The 17,292-nt window shown below is 35.4% G+C and overlaps 2 protein-coding genes and 1 pseudogene across 4 annotated transcripts; 2 read left to right on the top strand and 1 right to left on the bottom strand.

The window, feature by feature from the left end:
* The first annotated feature begins 749 nt into the window (after nucleotides 1–749).
* Nucleotides 750–6,777, top strand: LOC18038250 (signal recognition particle 54 kDa protein, chloroplastic). Its single transcript, XM_024182319.1, has 15 exons — nucleotides 750–1,017; nucleotides 1,117–1,255; nucleotides 1,569–1,636; nucleotides 1,714–1,815; nucleotides 2,231–2,383; nucleotides 2,495–2,572; nucleotides 3,423–3,548; nucleotides 3,683–3,785; nucleotides 4,133–4,233; nucleotides 5,033–5,170; nucleotides 5,247–5,390; nucleotides 5,563–5,638; nucleotides 5,724–5,809; nucleotides 5,931–6,056; nucleotides 6,374–6,777. Exons 1-15 carry the CDS (start codon nucleotides 850–852, stop codon nucleotides 6,479–6,481), a joined length of 1,716 nt encoding a protein of 571 aa, XP_024038087.1. The 5' UTR covers nucleotides 750–849; the 3' UTR covers nucleotides 6,482–6,777.
* A 615-nt stretch (nucleotides 6,778–7,392) lies between these two features.
* LOC18038251 lies at nucleotides 7,393–9,784 on the bottom strand (annotated as a pseudogene).
* A 1,857-nt stretch (nucleotides 9,785–11,641) lies between these two features.
* Nucleotides 11,642–16,951, top strand: LOC18038294 (ABC transporter B family member 29, chloroplastic). Of its 3 annotated transcripts, none has more exons than XM_024182771.1 (10): nucleotides 11,642–12,265; nucleotides 12,930–13,016; nucleotides 13,137–13,244; nucleotides 13,492–13,758; nucleotides 14,083–14,166; nucleotides 14,604–14,862; nucleotides 14,939–15,024; nucleotides 15,585–15,772; nucleotides 15,974–16,103; nucleotides 16,360–16,951. In XM_024182771.1, exons 1-10 carry the CDS (start codon nucleotides 11,642–11,644, stop codon nucleotides 16,504–16,506), a joined length of 1,980 nt encoding a protein of 659 aa, XP_024038539.1. In that variant the 3' UTR covers nucleotides 16,507–16,951. The 3 variants fall into 3 exon arrangements, with proteins under 3 accessions (XP_024038539.1, XP_024038540.1, XP_024038542.1); XM_024182772.1 differs by having other exon boundaries at nucleotides 11,656–12,265; nucleotides 14,604–14,820; nucleotides 16,345–16,951; XM_024182774.1 differs by having other exon boundaries at nucleotides 11,656–12,265; nucleotides 14,604–14,820.
* The last annotated feature ends 341 nt before the right edge of the window (nucleotides 16,952–17,292 follow it).

Raw genomic sequence — 17,292 nt, forward strand, 5'->3', positions numbered from 1 at the left:
ATGCTATCTTTTCGGCCTATGTCTTATTCTTAAAAGATCGGCCTAAAAAGACTAATTGATGCATTAAAAAAAAGAAAAAAAAATAATCAAGCACTGTTTTTGCCAGGTTGTGTCTTAAGCGTCTTCATATTAAATTTTTAAAATTTTGGATTTATTAAAATTTCTAAAACAATCCCTCAATTTAATTTTTTATACTCTGTGTGATCAACTTTAAGTATTTTTTTAATTATTTTACAAATTTTATTATTTTTACTTATGTCTTGTGTGTTTTCCAAATTATTAACTTTCTTTCTATATATATATATATATATATATTAACTCTCTGTGCCTGAAATGTGAGCTTCACTTAAGCTCATTTGGATTTTGGACTCTTTCATGCTATTTCATCAACCCACTATTTTTTGTGTTAGGCTTTGCGAGAGACGATAATTGAAAGAAGCATCAAATTGGCGAGTCCTTATTAGCGTTGTGACAAAACAAAACAATTATTTCTTTTTAACCTAACAGTTAATTTGAATTCATGCGATCGTTCAACCTTCGCTGTATTTGCTCTCGGCTTGAATGAAATCCATTTTAATTTAAAGAAAAAAATTAAAAAAAAAAACTTAATTTTTTTTTTTTAATATTATTAGCACTTAAATAATGTTTCAAGGGGGTATAGGCTTTGAGACGTGCTACTCTCTTATAGGCCCACGTAAATAATAGACAAGACGTTACTATACACCGGGCAGTTTTTGATCCAGAGACTTGATAAGACAATCTACAAGATATCCGTCTCCAACGGATAAAATAACAACTCGTAGTTGTAAGGAAAAGAATATTCAGACGGAAGCGGGCTGTGGAGTGGCTATGGAAGCAGTGCAATTTTCGACCGTTGCTTCCCGCCATTACTCAGCGACTAGCAAAACCTTCTACAATTCCAGAATATCGGCGGGAAAATCCGCTAAGTTTGTCTCCTCGTGGGCCGCCTCCAGCGACCCTGCTCGACTCTCTTCCACTTCGAGAAATTTGTTCACCGTAAGTACAACGAATCTGTAGCCTTCGCTTTTTGGTTCAGTATTATAAAAAGAAAACAAAACTATAAGTTTATTTCTTTCTGGATTAAATTGTTTACAGAGAGAGACATGGGGCTTGATAAACTCCAAAAGTGTTACTATTAGAAGAAATGGCAGAAGACGTTTGATAGTGAGAGCAGAAATGTTTGGGCAGTTAACAAGCGGCCTCGAGGCAGCTTGGAACAAGCTCAAAGGAGAAGGTTTGTTCTTTTGTTTTTTCAATTTTATTTTCTTTTATGAAAATATAGCAATATTATTGAATTGAGTCAAGAATGGTCATATCTAAGATGATGGTTTGTACAAGTATAAAATTGCTCTAGATTAGTGTAAAAAGCTACACATTGCGTTGCTAGGTTTATGACAAGCTTGCAATTTTGCAAACAAAGCTAACCCATGTGGCCTAACTTGTTTATTTGGATTTTTTAGTTCTTACTTTAAGGTTAATTATTGTTCTTTTTGCCGAAAATGCCAACCAAATTATTTGTCCTTATGAGTGATTTCTTAGTGCAACAGAGACTTTAACCAAGGAGAATATTGTGGAACCCATGAGAGACATTAGAAGAGCTCTTCTGGAAGCAGATGTGAGTGGGTTTGTAAGATGAAGTGTGAAAGTTGTTCATATATGCATATGATATAAAATGGTTTGCTTTGTTGACAGGTAAGTCTTCCTGTTGTTAGAAGGTTTGTCCAAGCAGTCAGTGAACAAGCGGTTGGTGTGGGCCTGATTCGGGGAGTAAGACCTGATCAGCAATTGGTCAAGGTATAAATTTTTATTAACTCAATGATTTTTGAAATGGAAATGTTTTGAGTACTTCTAATCTTTTACAGAATTAAATTTGAGTCATTGTAATATTTATGGTGGTTTAAATTTGAAATATAGTACTGAATTAAGAAAAAAGGTACTCTTGGTATTGTGCATCATGGCCTTAGTATTTTGTTGTTATTTGGTGGTTGTCTCTTTGTTGTTATTTTTTTCCCTGCATTTTTATGGAATGTAATCTCTTTTAGGCATAATACTTCTTGCTAATTGGTGAGCGCTATATCATTTACTTGATATTTTCATCGGGAGTTTGATTAAAACTGGCTAAGGCCTGATTATTTTCAAATTCCAAAAAGGATATCCAGACTCTATTGACTTATTGATAGTGATAAACTATGGATGTAAAATTTTGCAGATTGTTCGTGATGAACTTGTGAAATTGATGGGTGGAGAAGTGTCTGAGTTAGTTTTTGCAAAATCAAGACCCACTGTGATACTACTGGCTGGTCTACAAGGAGTTGGAAAGACAACTGTTTCAGCAAAGTTAGCTAATTATCTTAAGAAACAGGTGCATTCTATCCCTCCTTCCTACCCCTTCTTTGCTGTTGGTATGTGTATAGTTTGCGAACACCAACTTCTAGCTTACTTTTTGCTGACACCTGCATAGCATTGATTACAGGGAAAGAGTTGCATGCTCGTTGCTGGAGATGTGTACAGACCTGCTGCTATTGACCAACTTGTTATTCTGGGTGAGCAGGTACTGTATTTTATTGTTAAGAGGAATACTGTGGTTGAAATTGAAAAAATCTGTATATTATGTCAGTACTTATTTTGTTTCCCAATAGCTAAGATTCACATCATGTGAATTTTACCTAAGATGTAAAGTGTATTATCTGGTCAAATGCATTAATGGAACACCGTTTCCATCAATAGTTACTAATCTTGACAGGTAGATGCACATGATTTTATGTTACCTCTAAAACACAATAAGGAAAAAATGGAGAAAGAACAAATGTCTTATTAAAAGGTAATTTTAGGATTACCACCCTCGTGAATTGGCTATCTTCAAATCACCCCATACTTTTGAAAAGCTCAAGTTACCCTCATTTTTGTTCAAAAGGTAAGGGAAAAATGAGGGTGCGTTGATGAATTTTTTTTGGTCTTCTTGAAAAATAATGGGGTAAATTGAGGTTTTCAAAAGTAAGAGGATGATTTGAAGATGGTCAATTCACGAGGGGGTAATCTGAAATTAACCCTTTATTGAAAATACGGGAAAACTCCCAGTCTTGCAAAGGTTTGTGATCTCTACGTCTTATTCCCAATGATTAGCTATTGAACTTATAAACATGGTGCAGAAGTATTGATAATGATAACATTTGTGTGTACAAAAGACATGCTTCACTGACTTTTACAATGCGTCACCCTTTATTTATTCATGAGAGTAAAATGATAGGATCCTTTTTTACTCCTTAGTACTTTTAGTTGATTTTAAGGTCACAATCATAAAATATGTTAATTTTCTGCATTCATGTCATCTTTCTTTATCAATTACTTGCCGAAAATAGTACTTCTAGTTCATTCTCATATTCAGTTATAGCTTGTGACAGGTAGGTGTGCCAGTTTATACAGCAGGGACTGAGGTTAAACCATCACAAATAGCCAAGCAAGGTTTAGAAGAAGCGAAAAAGAAAAACGTAGATGTAGTCATAGTAGATACTGCTGGAAGGCTTCAGGTAACACTTTCTTGTATTCGAGATAATCTTATTCTTAGTTCTAGGATGTTGTATTGATATTTTCCATTGAATAAATTCTTCTAACATCTTGACCTGATCTACCATACATGTTGGTTTCTTTAACTTTTGAATAGATAGATAAAGCAATGATGGATGAGTTGAAAGATGTGAAGCGTGTACTGAATCCTACTGAGGTTTTGCTAGTTGTGGATGCAATGACTGGCCAAGAAGCTGCAGGTACAATAATATGCATTACTCATGCTATGCCCATATCTCTGCCATGTGCTAAATATTACTCTCTACCTTTCTATGCTTGTTTGTATGCTCTTCCTTTATTGTTAAAAAATGAGGTAAACCATGTAACTCAGGTCAAAAGAAGTATCCTAACTAGACAATTCCAACTATGCAGTTCTTTTGCAAGCTGTCCAATAAATTGTCAAATAATGGATTTTAGTCAATGATTTGGATCTTGTAATAATTGATTTGCATGCCTTTTATACATATTTTTTAATTCAAGAATGTAGCAACAACTATTACAACTACTATCAGCATATACTCATCTTCTCATTTCTTTGAATTCACAGCCCTGGTCACAACATTCAACATTGAGATAGGGATTACAGGTGCCATTTTGACAAAGTTAGATGGAGATTCTAGGGGTGGTGCGGCTTTGAGTGTTAAAGAGGTTTGACTCCTGGTTGCCTTAGTTTTCGTCAAATGTTTCATTTTATTGGAGTCTTTTTATTAAGCAATGATTTATTATGTCTTCTCGTTCTTTTACCTGTGTTCGTTATGAATTTTGTTGGCGCACTCATCAATCTGTTTACTTAGCATGATATGCCTTATGAAGCTAGTTTCTTTTTCCTACAACAAACTTTCCCGTTTTCTTTTGATTGAACTGGTTTTATTACTGCCTGTATTAGATAATGGTCTTGGGTAATGTTTTTGAAGAGATATTGAGTTGTTGAAATTATTGAAAAACAGTAGAAAGAGGTATACAGTTTGCTAAAAAAATGACCCCTATTGCAGTGAAGCTGAAGCCAACTAGATTTTGAGTCTCCGTTGTACTACAAGACTAGATCCTTTTGGACCTCAAACACTTCATGAAATTGGATTGAATATATGAGAGCTGGTTTTCTGATATCCTTGTGCCGAAGTGTTTAAGTTGTGGTCTGATATATGTTTTGTCTGCATATTTCTTGGGAACACCAGTGCAGCTGCTTCACCTACATTCCATATATTATGTGAAATTTTGAGCTAGAAATAGGTATTTTAATGTGCTATCTCAAATAGTTTAATGGAGGCTGGTTAATATCTTTGAGCAAAACGGAAACAATTTATGAAATGTTTCATTTGACTATTTTAAGGGCTCAAACTTTTGACAGTTCTATTACCTGTTTGTTTGTGTCAATCGTAGCTGGATTAAAATGTTATTGAATGGAGTCCTCCACTTTCTATTCAAATTGATACCTGAATGAACACAGGTATCAGGAAAGCCAATCAAACTTGTTGGACGAGGAGAACGAATGGAGGACCTTGAACCTTTCTACCCAGATCGCATGGCTGGACGTATCTTAGGAATGGGAGATGTTCTCTCATTTGTAGAGAAGGCACAAGAAGTTGTAAGTTTCAAATATATGTGGTTTCATATCTCAACAAAGAGAAAATGTTTTGATGCATATTGAATCATGTGCACAGATGCAACAAGAAGATGCTGAAGAAATGCAAAAGAAGATAATGAGTGCGAATTTTGACTTCAATGATTTCTTAAAGCAAACCCGTACTGTTGCACGTATGGGTTCGATGAGTCGTGTTATAGGAATGATCCCTGGAATGGGGAAGGTACATATGCCAAAATTTCCAGTTTTTGTGGTGCAATCGCATTACTTTTTCGTATCTAGTTACATATAAGACTGATTAGCTGAATAGTGGCAATTTCTGTGATGTAACTGGTCTATCAATTAAACCGTGAGATGGTGCTTTGATTAACTCTCCTCTTTGTGTATTCAAACAGATTACTCCTGCACAAGTTCGAGAAGCAGAGAAGAGTTTAAAAATAATGGAAGCAATGATCGAAGCAATGACACCTGGTATCTTCTTTTTCTCTATAATAATTATTGGACTCACTTTTAAACGATAAAAGTTGACCTGGCATCTTCATTCTTTCTCCTGCAGAGGAAAGGGAGAAACCAGAACTGTTGGCTGAATCTCCTGTCAGAAGAAAAAGAGTTGCTCAAGATTCTGGGAAAACAGAACAGCAGGTATGCTCCTTTGCTTCTTGATGCAAGTTGATATACTTAGTTCATCTTGGCTATGCTGAATAGTGAGGATTTCTCATCTATGTATTTTCATGTGAACTGTAATTTATCCTGACAATATTAGGTGAGCCAACTTGTTGCTCAACTCTTCCAAATGCGTGTGCGTATGAAGAACTTAATGGGTGTAATGGAAGGTGGTTCACTTCCTGCACTGAGCAATCTTGAGGATGCCCTTAAATCGGAACAGAAGGTACATTGCTTGCTTATGTTGCTTATGAGTGCATGTGCTTTCTGAATGCATTCCTTCCATCCATTGTGGGTGGACTAAACAATCTTATTTTTCCTCCCACAAAATGAAAACCCATTTATCCACAAAAACTACAAGGACAGCAAATTTCCTGGCCAGTACTATGAATAAACAATTGTCGGCGTGAGCATTAATTGATAAATATCACTGTCTATTTATATTTCTGTTTGATTCAGAGAAGTTCCATATAAAATTTTTCCTCACCATTTTTGTGTGTTATATGCTGTATTCTAATAGTTTTATCCTGTTCTGTATCATAGGCTCCTCCTGGTACCGCTAGGAGGAAGAGAAGATCAGAATCAAGGAGGCAGTTCGTTGACTCGGCATCAACAAGGCCAAGTCCTCGTGGTTTTGGGGGTGGCAACTAGATCTTAAGTTTTGTCAGCTGCAAACAACATACTGGCCTCCAGGCAAACAGTAAAGGAATCATAAATTCTTTCTCTCTCTCGGATATCTCTACTCATGAAGTTAAGAGTTTTCAAGGTTGTTTGAGCTGTAAGAATTCATCAATTAATGTAACCAAGCACGGAATTGCCACCTTGTGTCTTTTAAGTACTGTAATTTTATGTATGTTAACCAATGTAACTTGCATTGACTTGTGAGATTGAAAATGAAAGCTAGAATGAAATGCGTTGTATGAAGAGCAATATGAACACATTAGATTCATGATTCCCTTATGCCATTTTGACTGTTCTCGTGGATTCAGATTTAAATTCTTTTATTTAACATTCAACGGGAGCATTTACAACCCCATAATTTACAAAAGTTAGTAAATTCCGGCAGATATCCGGACAGTTAAAGAGGAACCAGAGGGAAGTCGTTGAGACCCTTGAAACATCAACAACTTACTAGCGTCTGGGACACTTCCATATGTCAAAAATAAAAATATTTTCTATTGATAATTTGAAAATCACAACCACGTGTTCACTTAAAGGAGGAGGATTTTCTTGTGGATAAAAATGGCAAAGCTCAAATGGAATTTCTGTAGCTACCTGTGAGATATTTCTGTTGATATTAATGTAGCATTCAACCCGGGCCAGAATAACAATGTTGAAGTTGATCCTGGAGCTTCCCATGTGGTTATCTTGTGGATAAAGATAATTTTGGGCACACAAAAGTTGTAAAAAAAAATTGAAACTCAGTTCAAGCTATGAAAATAAACGATCCCATTATCAGATCCCTGAAAATGGTATTGTATTGATTTACTGTTACTGCAATACTGAAGTTTTAAGCTTTACAAACTATTAGTCGAAAGCACATTTGATACGAGTTACATTGCTATAGAAATAAAAGTCAGAAACATCACTACGCTGAACTATGCCAAGTAATTAAACATAATAGGGTCCTTGGAATCTCTTTCAATAAACTCTCGATTGATCAAGTCGTCAATCCGGCTCTTGATTGCTTTGATTTCAGGCTTGAAGTTGTGGCTCAACATCTCAATACACTCTGAAATTAGTTGTTGATAACCCAAAACTTTCCGGCTCTTCATTATCCGCACAAGAGCTGCATCAATGTTATGTCTCCTGTCCTTACCAACATCTTCGTTAATCTTCCTTCTGTCATCAACTGGTGGTAGAGGGATTCTGATCCTCCTCATTCTGTCAGTGAATTTCGCGTTGAATTCAAAAGAGTCAGATTGAGAAATTGTCTTTGTATTGGGCTCCTTATTGAGGATCTTATGCTTGGAACATGACAGTGAATGGAGGACTCTGATCAAATCACCTTTGTTCAAGTTCAACTGAGTCAGAATTTCTGAAAAGCTCAATCTATCCGCATCATTGAAAAGCATAAGACAAGCAGCCTGATAAGTTGACACAATAAGTTCTATAGCTTTCAGCTCAAATTTGCCATTGACGTGGCAATTTCCCAATGAATAAATCCATGTGAGTTTTCTCGCTTTTGTTTTTGTTCCATAGAACTTTTTGAAAGATTCTACACCCTTGACCATCTCAGAAGGAAGGTTGAGATCAGAGAACTTATAACTAGGCCAGGATCCAGTTGTGAGAACCATAACTGATAAATCAAACCGGGGTTTTCATTCAGGTTACTGCCAAACCAATCATCAAGAGCTGTCTGATTTTCCCTTGCGAGCACCACATCAGTTATCATCCCCTCCATCTTTGTTGTAAAATGCCCACTAGAATGCTGCTTCAGCTTACTTAAGAAAGTCTTATCATAGTCCTTATTACCACCCTTATCAAAAAGTAGCCTTCGAGCAAGCTTCTTCCTATAGAATTCAGCAAAAAGATCTTTATATTTGAAGTAGCCAAGCAGCACAATTACCCTATCCATTGTTCGTTCAACAGTTTCATCACTCAATTTCTCAGCATCACTGTTCTTGAAAAGATTGTCACAAAATGTAGCCAATATTTCAGCACTTGAAATTTCAACAATGGATTCGTTACAAAATACCTCAAAGGCTTCTTTTAGTGCCATTAGAAAAAGCTTGTGATCTCCAAAACAAATGCTAATATACGCCATGAATTTGTCATGGAGCTCCAATATTTTCCCAACAAAATTCTGTTCCATGTTTGCAGTCTTATTCCTCACATCTTCCTCAGCCTGATGAACCAAAGCTTTCCCTTGATCTATAATATATTGCTTAAAAATACCCGCCACCGGCTCCAATCCAGTTGGTATTTCATCATACAGCCTGAAAATCCTGGAAAGATCATCAAACTTTTCTTGTGAAATCAATGCACGGCATCCAGATTTCTCGTTTTCAAGCAATTGATTCCGGTGCACAACCAGTAACTCGTGTTGAACCTTCTCAATCAACTTAGACTCGCTGCGCGTATGGAAGTAATACACAGCTCTATCTCTTTCTTTCTTCAAACACTCCTCCGCTTTTATCATATACTCCGGACATGAATCATTCAAAATCCAACTGCTAGCCTTGCGCAAATAATAACAGCCCGCGTCATCAATCATCTGTTCTTCGAAATCCTGTTGGTAAAAGTCCATATCTAGGATTCCTATCCCAACAAAAATATCCACAGCCTTCTTCACCAAAGCTCTATCAATCTTCTCACCCTCTCGTTCCTCATCAATCAGAGCAATCACTGTATCTCTTACATCCCTCTTCAAATCTTTATAAACCCTATCACGAAAAACAACCACCGGAACTTCTATCAGCGAAGCGAGTCCTGCTTGACTACGAACATAAAACCGGTCAAGATACTCAAAGAACCGGAGAAGCCAACGCCCCATTACATTAATATTCTCCCATTGTTTGACAAACTCGCGCAACATGAACTCCCCTCGCTTGTCTTCAAAAGAAGGCAATATATCTGATTGCATATGCTCTTCAAATACCTCCCCGTACTTAACGTAGAGCCGCTGCGAATATGAACAGTCCTGCGCAGAAGGAAGCTCGATGCTGCAAAGATCATAGACTATTGTGTAAAGGGTCATGCATTCTTCAGAAGCGAAGGGAGGCTCAGGCAACCCCTTTAAGATTTTCTTTAGCTTGGCGATCCCTTGCTCCATTAAAGCCCATGATTCGTCAAAAGAAAGCTTCTTCTTTGATGCCATTGCTGCAAAGTTATTAAAGTGTAAGGAGTCTGAAAATAGTGATTATACAGCCAAATAAAAGGGGTGTTTTCCTAAACAACAAAGGAATGCAGATTTAAGACGGCTTCAAAAATCCAGTCTTGCAACTTAAAAGATCAATTTTCATCCTGTGAGGTCCGCGGTGGGGCTTAAAAACAAAGCTTTTGTATTGTACAACTCGGATTACAGTTAATCCGAGAAGTAATCAGTAGCAACATAGCAAAACGACATCACATAATACTGTATGATTATGACAATATGAAATACCCACAACACCCTCACATAAATAATATTGATTATTGAAAGCGGAAAAATGAACCCGCTGGGAATTTTTCACCGGAGCTGCTCGGCTTACTAAACTCACCTGCGCAACGAATTTTTTTTATGAATTTTCTAATATAAAAAAATATTTTTAATAATACATAAAAACGTAAATTATATAATTCAAATTATAAATGTATAATAATAGCCTAAAAAATCTGTAAAAAATATTTAATTCTAGATTTTATCAATGTAAATAAGTTAAAATTTTAACATTAAAAAAATACACAAAATATTTTTATTGTAGGCAAATCATTATCACTAATATCAATGTATTTCTTCATCTTTTTATTAATATACAAGTATTATCAATAATATTAACAAGTAGATTTTATACAATTATTGTTAAGGCAAAACAAACAAAATCAATTAAAGTGAAATAAAATATTAGTAATAAAAATTATAAAATTTATACTTATTAAAATCTTATTGTATATATGTTACAGTGGATTAAGTTAGGTTTATGAATTAAAAACTTTAACTTAAATATATTTATGATTAAATTTTTTAATGTAATTTTTGTGATTAAAATAAAAAATATAAATAATTAAAATAAATAATGCGGGTTGGTGAATACTTGTGCTAGTACCCAGCGGATTTTCTCAATATCAAATCCACCGGCAATTAGAGTTAGCAAAAAAAACTCGAGCCGGCCTAAGCTGGGCCTATTCAAGCCCGGCCCGCATCATAAAATCATGGATATGAGCCCAAGAGTTTAAAACCCACTTCGGGTGCCCTTGGTTAAGGGCTTTTGCAAAAAGTTCGAGTTTATAACTTAAAAAAATTAAATTAAATTAAAAATTATTTTTAATTGAAATGGTTAAATCTCTCGTTCCATTTCGGATTAACATCATTTTTTATAATCATGAGTCTTGAGCTTCTACATAAACTACAATGCATAAACAAATTTAATATACAAAAAATAAATAATTTTAATTTACAATAATAAATAATAAGAACAAAAAAAAAAGAAATGTAAATATTTGCTCAGAGGTAATCAACAAAAAAAAAGAACAAAAAAAAAAAGAAATGTAATATTTTTGCTCAGAGGTAACCAGTCCAGGCCCATTCAAGGGAGTAATTAATATTTTTTGTTTAATAATAATAATCATCTTAATTTAAGTTTTTTTAACTTATAAATTAATTAAAAATTTATTTAACAAAATTATTGAAGGCCAAGCCCGACCTATGTGCAGGCCCACTCAAGTTGGACAAGCTTTCACAAGACTGAGACCTAGTTTCAATTATTTGGGCTTAGGCGTGGGCTTGAGAAAATCTGATCCAAGTCCGCAAATTGTCAACCTTACCCACAATCTGTAATAAATTTTAGTTTAAAATATCAAACCCGCCCTAACAAGCAAAATTACTCGTAGCGAATAGATTTTTGCACGCATACTTAAAGGGGTTTGCAGGTTGACAGGTAATTTTACATGTTTATTGAAATTACATTTAAGTTAAAAGAAAAATTCACAAACAATTAAATCACATTGAACTAATAATATCAGAACAAAAATTAGATTACTTTAGGTAAAAAGAATTACCTAAAAACATTCCAAACTTATTTCTATTTTTATTTTAAACACATAAATTTTATTAATTCAACAAAATGGAACAACCCAAAACTATAAAAGCTCTTCTTCATCATCATTCCAATGCAATCTCCAACAGTAAACAAAATGTCAATGTCCCTTTCACTTTCTCTCCATTTGACTCCACTCTCTCTTCATCATTCTTCTTCTTCTTCTTCTTCTTCTTCTTCTTCTTCTTCAACCTTCAAACTAAAAAACCCATCACCAAGACTTCCCTTTCACTTTCATTCTAAAACCTCCCTTGAACCCCTTAACGCCACCAAGCTCCCTTCACACCTCCCTTCTTCAAAGCCTCTCTCACTAATCAAACCCTACGTTCAATCCCACTACAAACCCATCATCGCCGGCTGGCTCTGCAGTGTCGTTTCGGTCTTTTCACTCTCCAAAATAATCCCCAAAATCGCAACTTTGTCATCCAACTTGTGTGTGAACAAGCTGAAGAGTGATGGGTGGATTCTTGGTGTTTTTGTTTTGGCCAGATTGGTGGCTACTTACTGGCAGCAAGCGTTTTTGTGGGACGCGGCGTTGGGTGCTGTGTATGATGTAAGGGTTACTGTATTTGAGAAGGTTTTGCAGAGAGAGCTGTCCTTCTTTGAAGGCGTGTCTGGCGTTTCGAGTGGAGATATTGCGTTTCGGATCACTGCTGAGGCTAATGATGTTGCTGATGCTGTTTATACACTACTCAATGTCAGTAACTGCTATTTATGCATATGTTCATAAATATAGTGTGTTGTTGTGTCTAGTGAGAAACTTAAAGTTTGAATTCTAATGCATTGATTCTATAACTATCTGCACAAAGAATAGAGCAGTTTTATTTTATTTTATTTTTTTTAGGTAGCTCTTTGTAGTCGGAATTTGACTAAAAATGAATATTAGTGTGGGTGTGTATATATATAGAGAGAGAGAGAAAGCCTGAAAGCATAAAAGATATTTAGAGCTTTATGAAGAGATAATTTGCTGAAGCAATATGTTAACAGGATCAGAAATTTATGTGTATGAAGTTTTTGGATTTTTGGGAAAGTATCTGGTGGAATCATTGTGTGTGAGCAGAAATTAGTGGGGGAATAGTTAAATGATTAAAGGGTTGGTTGAGGATAATTTATTTAATGGATTTTTGGGTAAATTTTTTGGTGAATTGTGGGGAGTTTTTAAGACTTCTGACTAGAATTTAGCTATTTCAATGTTGTTTTCCTGCCACTTGTGACTTAGTGATTTATTTTGTATGATGGATTTTACTATTTGTGTGTGACATGGCTGTGGACTAATTTAATTATTATACAAATAAATTTATGCTCTGTGAGATTTCTCTAATTTGGAACTTCTGATTTGTAAAGTTTAATTTGTATGTCAGACAATTGTGCCTAGTGTACTGCAGTTATCTGCAATGGCAACTCAGATGTTGGTTATCAGTCCTGTCCTATCATTGATTTCGGCCCTGGTAAGAAGAGTATTACCTGAATTCTTGTTTGGTTTTGTCATCCTTGTTTCTTATGTTAACACATCATGTACTTTGATCTGGGGTGTGTCCGTGTGTGTGTGTATTTTGGTTTTATTGTAGGTGATTCCTTCTATGGCTCTTGTTATAGCCTATCTAGGTGAAAGGCTTCGCAAGATATCTAAGCAGTCACATCTTAGCATTGCTAGTCTATCAGCCTACCTTAATGAGGTAATTTTTTTTTTTTTTGGATTCTCTGTTTTACAGTTTCACAAATGCCATAAATTTTTAAGCTGCTTGTGCAAGTGCTCGAAGTTGCTTCCTAGGTCTCGCTGCCCTTTGTTACTGTATCGTTCTTGTTAATTTCTCTCTCTCTCTCCAAGGCACCCACTTATTTGGCGTCAACCTTTATATTAGATGTTCTGTCATCGGGTGTTACCTGGTATATCTATGTAATATGTTATGTTATTTATGATAGGTCCTCCCAGCCATTCTTTTTGTTAAAGCAAACAATGCAGAGATGTGTGAGAGTGCCAGGTTTCGGAGGCTAGCTCATTCCGACCTTTGTGAACTTTTGAAAAAGAGGAAAATGAAAGCACTCATCCCTCAAACTGTTCAACTTATATATTTTGGAGCATTGTTTATACTTTGCGGCGGGTCACTGCTGGTTTCTGGTGGTTCTTTTGATGGATGTAGCCTGGTTTCGTTTATAACATCATTAGTGTTTATGATTGAACCCATCCAGGTGAGGTAACATGTGCTTCATTTTCCCTCTCGTGCTTTCAGTTTGATAATTATTAGTACTTTGTCATTTCATGGGTCTTTGGCTCTGTGCTGGGATTATCATTCGGACTTTGGACATAATGTTTAGCTGCAGCATGGCTTTGAAGTCATATTGTGTAGTTTACTTGTCCCATTTTTCAACATAAAACTAGTTTGGCAGTATCTTGGTGCGTTTTATCATCTCAACGAACCACCTAAAAACATTATGCTAATTACTGGTGCTATTCTGGTTCAGCTTTTGAGGAGCTGTCTTAAGTTATCAATCTGAAAATAAGGAATCACGCAGGGTGTTGGAAAAGCATACAATGAATTCAAGCAAGGAGAACCTGCTATTGAACGCTTGTTTGATTTGACCAAGTTTAAATCAAAGGTAATTTATAATTTGATTGACTGTAATTTCTTTTCTCTGAAAGTCAAACTTTCGTATAAATTTTTTTTAGAAAACTTTTTGACTGATTTGAATGAAATGCACAAGAGTATGGGGGCCAATTTTGAAATATTAGAAATGCAAAATGAAATTGTGAAACTCCTTGTTTTATTGTATTAGAAAACTTTTCAACTGATTTGAATGAAATGCTCAAGAGTGTGGGGGCCAATTTTGAAATATTAGAAATGCGAAATAAAATTGTGAAACTCTTTGTTTTATTGTAAATCACTTAGGTGTGCTTTGTATGTTACTTACCTTAATTTGAACTTTTACAGCTGCCTTGTTTGTGCTAAATGATTTTCTGCATCATGTTTCTAATATCTGTTTCTAGCAATTAGGACACAGTTGATATGGTATTTCTATATTGTTCTTGAATATAGGTGATTGAGAAACCGGATGCTGTTAGTTTAGACCATATAAATGGAGACGTGAAATTTTGCAATATCTCATTTAAGTATGCGGACAATATGCCGCTTGTTTTGGATCAACTGAACCTACACATCAGAGCTGGAGAGACTGTTGCTCTTATTGGGCCATCTGGAGGAGGGAAGTCAACCCTTGCAAAATTGCTGCTTCGCCTTTACGATCCCCTATCTGGTGAGCCATCTGAACAATTGATCTTCTTTATGCTGCCACGAGGTTAGTGAGTTATGGACTTTTAGAAACTACTTTTCATTTTATTTAGAGTGCATGACTTTTTTCCTCATGTTAACAGGCTGTATACTTGTTGATGACCATGATGTCCAAAACATCCGATTGGATAGTTTGAGGAGACATGTTGGTCTGGTTTCTCAAGATATTGTGAGTGACTGGCAACAATACTTTTAGTTATTGAATCCTTTCTTCTATAGACGACTGTATTCTTTCTTCTGGATAAGAACTTTGCCATACAGACTCGTGAAGCGTATTTTGACCAGAGAATGATGTGTTAGCTTGTCTGTGCTTTGGTTGAAGACTCTTGAACTTGGGTTTTTTTTTTTTTTTTCATTTCTGTGTTTAATTTATCCACATAACTTTAAATAGGTTTTTGAGTCCAAAAATTTTGGCTATCATGCACTTGATGAACAAATGGTTGTTCAATTTCTTATACTTTTTTAGTGTTGTTTTCTTCATGGTAGTCTCCTTACTGCTTTTAGTTGGAAAAATGTATAGAGTTCAGCAAAGAAGTTAATTTCCTACAACGGTAACCTTAGTGCTTGCTTCGTAGTTCCATATCAAAAGTTCCGTATCAAGGGCACCTTTTTGCTGGTTCGTTAATAAATTTTGTGTATGCAATGACGACTTCCTAGATACATGAATATGTGTGCCAATGTGTGAAGCTCTTTTCAAACTTTATTATATGACTTATGTGTATGTATCAGACACTTTTTTCAGGGACAGTTGCTGAAAATATTGGGTATAGGGATCTGATGACCAAAATTGACATGGAGAGGGTTGAGCATGCAGCAAGAACAGCAAATGCTGATGAATTTATTAGAACACTTCCACAGGGATACAATACCCATATTGGACCAAGAGGCTCAAGTTTAAGTGGAGGTCAGAGGCAAAGGTAAGACCAAAGCCTTAACTATATCCCTCTTTGTAATTTGATAGGCTTCACTATGTAAAAGAGTGCTGTTTGGCTTCTTTTTGAGGGAAATAATGGTTGGCTTGATTGATGACGTATTTTAGAGACCGACTTGTCAGAATATGATATTAGGTTATTTAAATTCTCAAATTTTTCAACTGCTGTGCTCACTCACAAATGCAGACTAGCTATTGCAAGGGCACTCTATCAGAATTCCTCTGTATTGATTTTGGATGAAGCAACTTCTGCCTTAGATAGCAGGTGTGAGTTACTGGTGAGACAAGCTGTGGACCGCTTGTTGGGACATCATACTGTAAGGGAAAAATAATACTCTTCCTCTATGGTCAAACTATGTTCTTATATTTGGTTCTTTTCCATTTTCTTTTACTGTGAGAACAAATGATAAATTTTTGACATGGCTCTAGAACTATTATCTTCAGCACTGTGTATGTAAATTTAGCTAAAGCATTAGTGGGATTGGCCGGGAATAAGTTATTTAGTCTTGCACATTTATTTCAATGCCTTTGATGATTCAAACATTGTACTCAAAACAGAGTATGCACTTTCAGGTGCTTGTCATTGCCCACCATTTGGAAACAGTTATGATGGCAAAACGCGTATTCCTTCTAGATAATGGGAAGCTTGAAGAGCTGAATCGGTCTACTCTTCTGGGCAGTAATCATGACTCACTGGTATCAGCTGGACTTGTTATTTGAGTGCATTGCGAAGGATCACAGACTCGTGACGCATGTTCACCACCTGGACCTGTGATTCAAGGGCAATGTAAAGATTCATAGAGGTTGTCCATCACAGGAGTAGGACTCAGGAAGATTCAGAGGTGTCCATAACCACAGTTACCTAGCATTGAGAATAAGCACAGGAAGCCAGGTTTATACTTCCTACAGGGGAGACTAAGAATGAACCAATCTTCTGTTTATGCATTCAAATTTATGGCTTTTATGGCAAATATTTATTTCCCCTTGTGAATTTATCTAAATTTTTTCTGTATAGAAATGGTTATAAGGTTTTTAGCTATCTATGTTTTCTAGTTTTGAGATTATTGGACTTGTACTTGCTGACAAGATCTGCTCAATGATTTTGATTGTTCAGGGTTAAGGTCTCATGCTTGAACTTATAAATGTCATGCAAAAACTATTTTCCGCTGGCAACGAAGACTTGAAATTATATTCTTACAATATAGTTGCAATTCAGGATTATTAACAAGCTCTAGATTTCACCTCACATTTCCTTTAATTTTTGCTTTAGTAATATATATTAAAAAAGAGAAATATCTAATAATAGTTGTAACAGGTAAGGGTTGCAAATTTTCTAAAAATAATTTTCAGATATAATAAAACATAAACTGCCATTACCAATTCGTAAATATTTGGGTTTTATCAGAAAAAATAAAATGAAAATTATTTTTTTAAAAAAAAAAAGAACATGGCCTACTTTATATATTTATCGGGTGCGTTGAGTTGTCAGAAATTGAGGCCCAAAAC

The sequence above is a fragment of the Citrus clementina genome, unplaced genomic scaffold, assembly GCF_000493195.1.
Source record: "Citrus clementina cultivar Clemenules unplaced genomic scaffold, Citrus_clementina_v1.0 scaffold_6, whole genome shotgun sequence".
Classification (NCBI taxonomy): domain Eukaryota; kingdom Viridiplantae; phylum Streptophyta; class Magnoliopsida; order Sapindales; family Rutaceae; genus Citrus; species Citrus x clementina.